Source organism: Empidonax traillii, unplaced genomic scaffold (assembly GCF_003031625.1).
Source record: "Empidonax traillii isolate 1590-97213 ecotype Southwest subspecies unplaced genomic scaffold, ASM303162v1 scaffold477:size924519, whole genome shotgun sequence".
NCBI lineage: Eukaryota > Metazoa > Chordata > Aves > Passeriformes > Tyrannidae > Empidonax > Empidonax traillii.
In genome coordinates, this window is record NW_020955670.1 from 91,059 (window position 1) to 102,681 (window position 11,623).

At 40.8% G+C, this 11,623-nt stretch overlaps 1 protein-coding gene across 1 annotated transcript; it reads right to left on the reverse strand.

Annotated features, from left to right (window-relative positions):
* Nucleotides 1-7,479: 7,479 nt before the first annotated feature.
* Nucleotides 7,480-11,144, reverse strand: RPS16 (ribosomal protein S16). The gene is made up of 5 exons (XM_027896090.1): nucleotides 11,015-11,144; nucleotides 10,228-10,329; nucleotides 9,428-9,524; nucleotides 7,805-7,852; nucleotides 7,480-7,675 (listed from the first exon to the last, which is right to left on the reverse strand). The coding sequence occupies exons 1-5, from the start codon at nucleotides 11,060-11,062 to the stop codon at nucleotides 7,530-7,532; spliced, it is 441 nt and encodes a 146-aa protein (XP_027751891.1). The 5' UTR covers nucleotides 11,063-11,144; the 3' UTR covers nucleotides 7,480-7,529.
* Between the last annotated feature and the right edge of the window lie 479 nt (nucleotides 11,145-11,623).

An 11,623-nucleotide genomic window follows, 5' to 3' on the forward strand; every position in this document is an offset into this window, starting at 1 on the left:
TGCTCTGCTGAGAGTGAATGAAGGCGTGAGGCTCCGGGTCAGTCGGGTCTGGGCAGATGGGAACTAGCTGCTGTTCCTCACTGTCCTCCTGTTACCGCAGCCCTTCTCCCCACAAAGGCTCATTTGTAAGGATGGCAAAAGCCCAGAGCAGAAAAGGGAGGAGGGTTTTCCCTCCCTCCCACTTTTGGAGGTATAACCTACCTCGGCTGTTACAAGATCTCTTTTCTGTCGAGTTGCATTAAACTCACTTCTGAAAGAAAACAAAAAGGAACTTGTATTATCAAAGATCCCTGGAGCAACCTGAATAAGCAACTCCCTTGAGAGAAGTGTTTCTCTCTGATTACCATAACTTTATCAAAGAGGTCTTTCTTGGGTTAACATTTACAAAGGTGATTTTTTTTTCCCTTTTTTTTTGTCGCTGTCTCATTTTACAGAATTGGGCAGCACTCTGATCTCTGCTTGAACAGGGAGGAACTTGGAGCTTGTGGGGAAACGTAAACAGGCAAAACAGGCTTACACAACAGGATACAAAATTGAAAAGCTGCTTCATATTTACTTGATGCTCCGTGTGAGCGGCTGTAAGTTCCCCTGAATGTTGCTTGAATATACTGTGATGGTACTTGTAACAGCAAGAGATGACTCTCCAGCTGGAGCCAACTTAAATCTGTGATTAGTTTCAAAACGAGGGCATCAAACTATGAAACGCACTTAGTTCTATCAGCACTCCAAGATGGCATACCATTTGACATGCATGTGTGTTCGCTAGATGTATTAGAGGTCATTAGACATTCGAAGCTACGTCCAGCTGGACGCTTCCATTGAAATTGATGGCATAGTTCCCATTTAATTCAATGGGATCAGGAACATTCCCTAGTTTGGGTTTTGTTTGGATTTCAGCTTCTACATGAAGATTTGTATTGAAAATGTTTATTTTAAGGTTGTACAGCACTTACTCCACTGTGCTTCAAATAGCAGCTAGGATTTTATCATGCAATTAAGATTGTAGAGGGATACTCATTTAATGTATTTTTCCAGTCATGAAATCATGATCTCATGCTGGTTTCATTCCATTATTCCTCTAAGCATTCTCAAGACCATAGAAGTATCATTTTTCATAAGGAACTCCATTTTTCAAACAGAGAACCCATGCCCATTATGTAAATACTTTGAAAAGAGTTGTAAACATTCTGCAAGTGTGTTCTACATCCAACCTACATGAAGATGACATTTTACATGTTGAATTCAAGGCTATATTTTACTTTCTAACTTGCACAGTGGCACACTCATTCTTTCAGTAGGACTTGACAAATAAGGAATAAAACCTTACCTCAAAGTTCTTCTCAAAGGAGAAAGCTTGCAATAAGATCCTGCAGATTAAAAAGTCATCAAGTTAAACATTTTTTTCCTACAGCATCACTCTGCCCTTGGCAAGCAATGTCAAGTTTAAAATAACACTAATGAATTTTGGTTTTCAATGATCCTGAGTTTTTCAGAGTATCTTTGCACAAAATTTTTCTGTTTCCAGGGAATGTAGCATTACATGCTTTCCTTCCTGAGGAATTGATTCTCTTAAGCATTATTCACCTGCACGTTTTCATGGTCTCAGTTCTGGTACATGCTCCCATGAAAGAGGGAAAACAGTTCATAGTTCTGCAGAGGCTCAGAACAAAACTGATAAAATACAAGAGGTGCTCAGAGCTTTCCAGAAGTGAACTTCAAGGGTTATAATAATTTTCTGGGTGCTACTTGTAAGATTCAATTGTAAATAATTTTAAATTAGTCCATGCTTAAAACAAGGAAACAAATAAACAAACAAAACCAAACACACAAAACAACTTCTCATTGCCTTAGAAATCTTTATAATTGCTGCATGAAAATTATCTGCAAGATCCAGTTGCACTACATAGAAAATAACATCATTTCTGTAACTAGAAGAGCAGTCTAAAAATCAGTCTAAAATTTTATCAGTCTAAAAATTTTAAACAAACTGCAGGTGCAGTCTGTTCAGACAAAATCATACCCCACTGAAAATGCTTACTTATTTGACAAAAATAGCAAGAAAGACAAGAAGCTTAGATTTTGTCCAAAAGTAATTGTTTTGCAACAAATTCAGACATATAAAAATGTATCTTAAAAAAAAAATCGTATTTTAGTTTCTACACCTATGAGAGAGATTGGTGATATATGTTTGTTTAATTTGCATTTATAAATTCCAGCGAGGTCAAAAAATATAACGATAGAAAAATATTTAGAGAAATCTTTGTAAAAGTTAGAAGAAATGGAGTAAAATTCTTACCTTGCAAAGAGGACAGCAGTGAATGAAGCAAGAATATACTCCAAGGTATCATTAAACTGAGCTTTCCTACAATGTTCATTTCAGTATAAGTTAGGAATAGAGAATTTATCCAAATTAATGGCTTTGATTACATGGCATCTTAGAACTATGTATTCCTACAGTGTGTTTAAATCCTTTAAAAATTAATTGGATATATTATTTAAAACAATGCAATGCAAAAAAAGGAAAATAAAAGGAGACATCAAGCTTGGTAGCTACATACAGCTTCAGGAGCTTTGCGAGTGTTGCATACAACTTCCTGGCTGCATGTCTCTCATTAGTAATGCATGGTAACTCCTCAGCAGGGTCTGTATTAGTTACACTTGCACCAGACCTGCAAGTATTACTCCTCTGTTCAATTGAATCGGCCCTTTATAACATAGCAGACAATGACACAGAAATGTTGCCATGTCATGGTGGTTTGAGAGATCTTTCAGTCGCCACACCTTTGTGTGCTTTGAGGCTTGAGCTGAGTGCTGCTCTTTACCCCTTAGTATAGCAAAATATTTTTGCAAGACCCTGAAATGATACTACCATATAAATTATAACCAGATGGTTTTAGAGATTAACATATTAATGTTTCTTATCTGTCCTCAAAGGATGAACTTCTATTAAATAATATACTTGGATTTTAAAGAATATTTTAGATGCATTTCTGTGTATAGTTTGTTTATATCATAAATGAAGCCTTCTTAGAGGATAATTAAATTTAATTTTTAATAAAACGTGTTATTAAAATTTTGTATTAGCAAAAAGAAGAAAGAAGTCAACAGGGCCAATGGGTTTCATTTCTGATTTTTATTAAAATATAAAAATATAATTTCGCCAAAATTAAAAATTATGTTTTAAAATTACTCTTACCTGCTTTACCATAATTTTAAATTTTAAAAATAAATACTGATTTACTGTAAACAAAACCATTAAAAAGCACAGTTTTAAAGACATATATACTACTTGAAACCACTACTGCTTATTTTATTTTGCAAAGCCTGTCTTTTGCCTAGCCCTGTGCTCTTCCTAGGATGTGCTTTGTGAGGCCCTCTGAGCATGGTACAAAAGGTGGGTTTGGACCCCAATAAAATTTAGAAATTGATGGCCTCTCTCAGGTAAAACATTCTCCATCATTTTTCTAGACTTTTCTCTTTCCTGCTCCCCAGCTGGACAAGAAGAAAAGGCAAATGAAAACACTCAGCCTCTCCAACCACAGACAAGGACAAAACCCTGTATCCACATAGCAGCCAAGAGTACCTGTGCAAATTTGGGATCACTGGTGGCACAAGGATACTTATTGCAAACTGTTGGATCTGAGAAGCTGACATTCTAATAATTGCATTTCCAGAGGTTCTTTTGCTTTGTTTTTACTTTTGACTGGCTATGGCCTGGTCCCATGGATTGGCTGCTTGTGTGCAGCCAGACTGCATCTCCCAGCTTTGTTGCATCTGCTCCATGTGGTCCAAAACCACTCCAGACTGCAAACAGAAGCAAAAGAAGTGAGTTCCTAAGCCAAATTGACTTATTGATATAGTCACTCTTTTAACTCTTACTTGAGAACTTACAGGAAATATACTTTCACTGAAGGTTGCTCTCGAGATGAAACCAAGCCTTAGATCTTCAAATTTCCATTACCAGTCTCCATGTTACCTTACTGTCAAGTCTGGTTTAGACTCTGTTCCAAGCTTCTCTGGGATTCCTCCCTTCCTCAAGACTGTATTTCCCACCATGCTTCATATGCAGTTTCACAAATAAATCTTTCCATTAACATAACAATAGAAATGACCTATTGTGGTTTAACAGAAACTATCCAAAATAGATTTGTTTTCATTTTTCCTACAGCAAAGTTGAGTGAATATTTGGTTAGTATTTCACAGTTGCTTAAATTCTAATATTTAAAAAGTGGTCCAAGCCTCATCAGCTGCAAAGGAAATTTTTAAGAGTTAGAACAATAGGCTTCATTAGGTTTGGACATCTCTGCCCAAGGCAGGGTAGGAAAAAGCACAGTCCCAAGCACATTAAGGATGTCAGCTAAGGCAAAAGAATTATTCAGCCAAGAACATTGAAATATAACTCAGAAGACTATATTAAGAAAGAGATGAAAAAAAAGGAATCAAATTGTATCAAGGCATAAACACAGATTATCTACACAAGTATTAGAATACTCACAGATTGGCACTTTAAAAAACTTGAACAGAAAAAAGGCATTAGAAAATGATCACTTTTGTAAGAAAGAAAACAAGCACAATACAAAACACACTTGTCCATACTTTAAAAATGCTAATGTGACATTTTTAAGTTACAGATTTCTCTTTAAAAATAACATTTAAACATTTCAATGATTATTTTTTTGTATATGACACACAAAATTAATTTTCTCCAAATTTTCCAGCATGACATTTGAGAGGACTTAAATTTATACACAGGTCACACTGTTTATCAGGATTATAACCAATAGGTGAAAAAATAACTGCCTTCCGTGCCACGGTCATAAGCTTCCCCTAGTTTGGAACTGGATCCACTGCCATTAACAAAACTTGGTATTTTCAATGAAGAATTCAAATGAGGCCATATTTTGTTGTGCACACTTGATCTTCCTAAGGATTAGCATTGGTGAAACTAATGAAAGAGCTGGATGATACAAGGTTAGGGACATTTTTTTTTTTTTTTCCAGGAACCACGTCCACAGCTGCTCAAGATCCTTACTAAGGGATTGAAGCCAAATCAGGTTTCCTCCTTACACCTTCAAACTTCCCAGTGGTTCGGTTTCCCCAATGAAGTTAAGCCCTCTAGTGGGTGATCAGTAAGAAACCTCTTAGGATAAAAATCTTCAAATACCCAGGCAGACACCAGCCAATTCCACAAACATTTCTCATTTAGAAAGCAAGTGTATAGAAATGACATCACTCTACAGGATTAACAGGGTATTTTTATAGGATCAGAGTTCAGTTCAGAAAGCATTTGTATTATGCTAAGAGTCTTCTGGTTGAAGAAATGACATGCAGATATCATCTCTGGATATATTAGCAGCAATGTAAGTTTTATTTTCAGCCTTTTTTAAAAAAGAACAGCAAAACCAAAATCCACAATTGTTACAAGCTGTTCTGCGGACAGAAAAATGGATCTATCAGTTTTCTTCATAACTGTGAAATCCACCCTGAAGGTTACTGGCATCAAGTATTGCATCTCCCCCTGCCTCCCTGATTTTCACACACTGCAACTTTGCATCATGTCTTTTCTCCTCCAACCCACTATTATAACAGCTAGGCAAGAATCCTGATGTGCCAACTGGCAGGCCAGTACACATTTCCTAAGCAATGAGTGAACCACTGCTTTTCAGTCACCACACAAGCCAAACAACTAAAAGGCTTATTTTTCCTCAGCTGAAGCTAATTACCATAGATCAAGATGCCAGTTTTCACAAAACTCATACAAATTCAAGCAATCAAATTCAAAGTTAGGTCTGCATAGCATCTTTTCCTTGGAAAGCCAGGCTAGAAGGCTGAGCCTCGCAGTTTTCAGCAGCCTAAGAGCTTAGACTGCAGAAAGGGAGGACTGAGAAAAGTAGACCATGCATCTTGCCAGAGACAGCTAGAGTCTGGAATAGAATATCTCATTCACTTAGTGTAAAACCAAAAAATTCTTCTATGTGATAGAACATACAACAGGCCCCTCCACTTCAATACAGGCATTCTACTTCTATTCAGGTCATGGAATGCAGTTATTTTGTCGCAGACACTGACAGCTAAAATGGGAGATGGATGGAGAATTCCTTTTCTGAAGTCATTTGTTTCAGTTACGTTTAACTCTTGAATAACTAGACTTCAGCAAAGATGCCTTTAATACTTTTCTACCAAAAAGTAGACATCATGAGAAATGCTAACATTTATAAAAAGCCACAAGCACCTGTTTTCCCAAACTAGAGCAAAAGGGTAGAATTTTACCACTTTCCACTTCCCCAGCCCAATCCACAAAGGAAGATGGTTTAACTTTGTGTTGACTTGAGTATCCTGAAGTAACCTCCAATTAAGCAAACGAGAGAAGAAACACCATGCTGATAAAGCCCCATAAAAATAAATCTCAAGTAACAAAGTGTTACTATGACAATTTCAGTATTGGCATGAAAGTGCACAAGACACCCAAATACCAGGCTTGGAGAGCAATGCAGTAGTTAGGCTCTCAGTGTCTTACTTTCCAGTCTTTTTTCCAGTTCCTCTCCAAACTGGTTTTCAAACAGGAAACAGCTCAAGGGTGTGGCCATACCTGTTGGGTCAGCTCATCAGTGAGCTCCATTATGTGCAACTCTTCCAAAGGACAGCGACCCTTTTCAACAGCCTCTTGTTGCATATGCCACATCTACTCAAAATTCTATGCTTTTTTGTCCCTGGATCAATGGAAGAGAAACTGGAACTTGTCCAACATTAAATACACACATCCTCTACCTAGATTTTTGAAAATTATTGTCATATTTTCAACTCCACTTCCCCCCCCTTCTTCCTCTAAGGCCTTCAATTGCCTGACCTAACTCATACCATAAGCAGTTTTCTGACTTCCAAAGGGATTTTCTTTTTTTTAGTAAAAATATTTAACCTTCATCACTGGGTCTACATCCCTGTGCTTGCACCGTGTAAACGTGGTTGAAGGATTAAACACTTAGACCCCATCTCGCAACACAAAATTCTTGTTTTACATTTACAAAAGACTATCTTTTAATCAAACACATGGGGCTTGTTATTTTAAGTTTCCTACATTTAGACGTACTAAGCTAGAAAACTCCATCTTCGTATGATCTGGTAATGGAAGAGTTCAATGGACCTCCATCCCCTGCCCATGGTAATTACTTTGGGTTTGACACTGTTAACTGAACAAAGATGAAGACTGAACTCTGTTTAATGAGCCACTATGTTGTTGCATGTACCCATAAAACCTAGACTGTGAGCCCTCATGTTCTGATAACCACACACTGATCAACAAGAGCAAGGGTTTCTTTATTTCCAATAACCTACAACAGACTTACTATGAATGGATAAAAGAGAATTGCTATCAGCCCTCTGATTTTACTTTAATACCTATCAATTTGTGTATTACTTTTAAGTACGCAGTGAAAAAAAATATCTATTTACCCACAGAGTAAAACACAATTTTAAAACAAAAATTATCAAATTTCTTATGTTTATTGACTTCTCATGAGTGTAGAACAATTTTAACGGTAAGACTTCTGGTAGCGTGCACGAGCACCAGGTCCCCCAAATTTCTTGGATTCACAACGGCGAGGATCTGCAACCAGCAGAGTCCTATCATACTGGATTAGAATATCCTTGATCTCTTTCTTGGAAGCTTCATCAACATCTGTTTAAAAAAACAAAATCATCAGTTTAAGTAGTTTCACATGGAACATCCATATTAACACTTTTTGCAATAAAGCTACCAAAAGCCACGTTTCCATTTAAAGCTAATACAACAATCAAAATTACTTACACTTCTGATAGTAAGCCACCAAAGCTTTGGAAATAGCTTGACGGATAGCTGTAAAAAAAGATAAAGGATTGGTAAGGATTGCAAATTTATTTAAAATTTAAATACTTGGTTCCAGTTATCTGAGAAACTTGCTATCTTGTTTGCTGCCAACTTGTCCTTTCCCTCCCTAACACTCCACATGAACTTTACTTTGGCAAATCTGAAGAGATCTGTGCCAAGAGGCCACCCACAGTTCATCTGTGACTTGACAACTGTCAGCTGACCAAGAAATTGCACAAGGGCAGTTTGATCACCTTATTTCCCCCACTACTAACACAGATCCATCTCCTGATGGACAGTTCTCTGAAAAGTCTATACTTTTTAACAAGGACAAAACTGATCAGTGTGATGAAGGACTAAGGCAAAATGGACAGCAGGAGGGTATCAGTGCTAGCACATGTCACAGACAAACCCCTGTAGCAGAATACCACAGCAACCAGAACTCAAACCAGAAGCAGGGGAGTTTACTGTCAAGATGTTGTTACACTGCTTTTGTCAAAACATCAACATCAGGATTTTGATGAAAACATGAATGACCTGAAAAACAAATGTGATCAACGTTGATCCTGAAACTTGCCTCTGGCCTTTATGTAGCCTCAGCTCCACTTCACTACCCTATATATAAACTACAAGAACAGACGAAATCTATTATTTGTAAAGATGAACTTTTATCAGCAGCTAATGTAATTATGTTCAACCTTCCCTTCAAGGGGACAACTGCCTTGCTTTGCTTATCGGCTGAAAGATGCTTCTGAACAACATGGAAATATAGAAGATTTAATTTCTAATGATAAACACCATTCCTACCCTCCCAAAATCCTTGTGCTCAGCATTCTTGAACTGCCCTGTCACACTGCACCATGTAAAGATAGTTTCCTCACGTTTCCTCAAAACTTCATCAATTTACTTCACTCAGCTTACTCTAGATGTTACACCTTCGCACACAAAACATAACAAATAAGCCCTTATGAAAAACTACATTTGTGCAGTGGAAAAAGAAACAGAACATCGTGCTTGGCAAGTCACTATTCTGAACTCAGACTCTTAAACACATGGCCACACTGGGTCTGGCTGAGATGGAGGTGATTTTCCTGACAGCTCTCACATGGTGCATACTCTGGCTGCAGCTGGGCAGCGCTCCCACAGCATCAAGGCTGTGCCTCCAACATTCCCCCCCACCATTACGCTGGGAGTGGGCAAGATTTTGGAGGGAACACAGCCAGCATAGCTGACCCAAAGGGATATTCCACACCATAGGATATCTGCTCAGCAATAAAAGCAAAGAGAAAGAAGGAGCAACTGCTACAGGTATTGAGGCCTTACTTTGCAGGAAGTGGCTGAACATCACCTTCTCATGGAAGCCTTTAGGTTTTTTTCCTTCCATCCAGGACTTTTGCTATTGTTTCATTAAAATGCCTTTATCTTGACCCACAGATCTTTTTCATCTTATTTTCTCCCCTTCCCCCTCCAGATAAGGAGAATGACAGAGCAGCTTGGTGGGCTCCTGGCATCCTGCCAGTGCCAACTCACTAGAATGGCTTAACCCAACCTAGTCCACATCAGAGACCCCACCAAAAATCATACCATAGATCTGTGCTACATGGCCACCACCCTTCACACGGACTCTGATGTCAACACCAGCAAACCTTTCCTTCCCCAGGAGGAGGACAGGTTCAAGCAGCTGGGAAACAAAATACAAAGAATTTTCATTTGTGATCAGGATCAGAGTTGCATTTACAAAATGTGACATTATTCAATATTCTGAAAAACAATTTTAGAAGCATACACCCAGACTAAATACACCTCTTGCAGAGGTGGCTTCTTTGACATCTACTAGTGCTGTCATAAGATAAATAAACTCAAGACTTCAATAAATGTAAGTTTCAAATATCTTAATAACAAAGCATATGGGAATTGAGAGCAAGGGAATAGTTTTAGTAGCACACCATAACTACATGCAAAAAACAAATCAAGTTTATTAAAACTGAAAACCTGAAGTGATTTGTAGGTAGTTTTCTTCACTGTTGTTTATTACACTTTATAGCTATCTAGTCAGCTTTAGATTCTTTCAGCAGTGCTCAGCAGCCATTTCATTAAGTTCTAGACCACCTTTTAAAAGGAGAGCTTTAAGCCATTTAAAACTGCAGAAGTGCAGAAAATATTTCACATAATTACACTGACATGAGTTCAGTAAAACCCCAAGTCACAGAGGTGCAGTTTTCTAACTTTTCATTATAGTATCTACATTTTAGATAATCAAGTAACAACCAAAAATTCAGTACTATCAGTAAAACAAGCAACTCGTCTCCACTGCCAAGTAATGGAGTGTATAATGGTATTTTAACACCCAAGGGAAGCAAGGCAGAGGCTGTGTGGGTGCTTACTTTATACTGCAGAGTTCTGGGCTCAATCATTTCCAGAGGTCTTCCATTCACTTTAATGAGGCCATTCCCTCTCTTGCAGTGAGCAACAGCCGTTGCCGTTTTCTAAAAATCCGAATATGTATTAGTACAGCGTTCCGTTTTTGCACAAGCAAAGTGAACTTCCACTTACGCTGAACAACCTAGCAGTCTTACTCCTATGCCCAAAGTTACCATTTTGCACTAAACAAAATTGTAACGCTACTTACATTTTCAGATACTGACATTAAAGCAGAGTCTTAATAAAAGTGTACTTGTAGTTCCAAGACGTAGCTGTATACAAGGGAATCACTCTCCCTTCCGTAACACGGTATTTGTACGGTTCATTTTCTCACAAGGGCACGTTACCCTGAATTATTCGAGATGCTGGACTCCAGCAGACAGAACTTTACCCTCCCGCCACCACCTCCCAGCGTGGCCCTCGAACATCGGCACTGATAAGCTAGGCCTCTGTGGCTTGCGGACGGCAGCAGCGGCCGTTCCTGAGGAGGGAGAGACCCCAGACTCATTCCCTCCCTTCCCCTCCCTCCCAGTACCGTGTGGGCACAGGCCGCTCTCCGGTATCCCCGCGGCGGAACACGTGGGCTGCGAGCGGGCCCAGCCCCGCAGGCTCTGCCGCGGCCCGGCCAGGCCCGGACGCACGGCCCCAGCCAGGAGCTGTGGCCGAAACACCCCGAGCGCGAAGGGCCCGAGGGCGCGGCCCAGCCCGGGGACGGAAAACGCGGTGTGGGCCCCCCCGTCCGCGCCTCACCTTCCGCCCGAACACCTGGACGCTCTGCAGGGGGCCCTTGGCCGGCATGGCTGCTCCTGCAAGAGAGAGGGAGAGAGAGAGTGGGGTCAGCGCCGCGGGGCCCCGGCGGGACGGGGTGCGGCGGGAGCGGCACGGACAGACAGACACACACACGCACCCGGCTCGGTGGCGGCGGCTGCGCAAAAAGGCCGCGCGGGGCTGCCCGGCCCAACAGCAGGGGCACGTGCCGCAAAGCGCAGTGCCGTAACTCCCTTCATTGCGGCAAAACACGCTCCCGCCTGTGCCCCTCCCCCCAGCGCGCTTTCCGGCAGCGCCGCCCCGCTCACGCCGTTGTGGCCCCACCCCTCGCACGCGACGACAGGCCGGGGCTGGGGAGGAACAGCCGGGAAGGGAATTGGAGCGGGAATGGCAGCATTCCCTAGGCTGGGCTGAGCCCTGGGCCGGACCCTACTGCCCTGCTCCCGCCGAGCCGCACGGGTTGCAGGCCCCGCCCCCCGCATGGCCGGGGCAGCACGGCCGGGCCTCCAGCGGAGGAAGCCGCTCTCTGCCTGAGGTTGGACAGGGATCACAGCAGCTTGAAAGAGTTCCTGCGAGGAATAAGAGAGGATC

Excerpts from the sequence above, each read along its gene's own strand:
- RPS16 (XM_027896090.1), bottom strand. The coding sequence starts at position 11,062 with ATGCCGGCCAAGGGCCCCCTGCAGAGCGTCCAGGTGTTCGGGCGGAAG. Across the intron at positions 7,853-9,427 it reads CCATGTAGCACAGATCTATG|CTATCCGTCAAGCTATTTCC; the intron begins GTATGATTTTTG and ends CTTTTTTTACAG. Across the intron at positions 7,676-7,804 it reads GGTGGCTTACTATCAGAAGT|ATGTTGATGAAGCTTCCAAG; the intron begins GTAAGTAATTTT and ends TTTTTTAAACAG.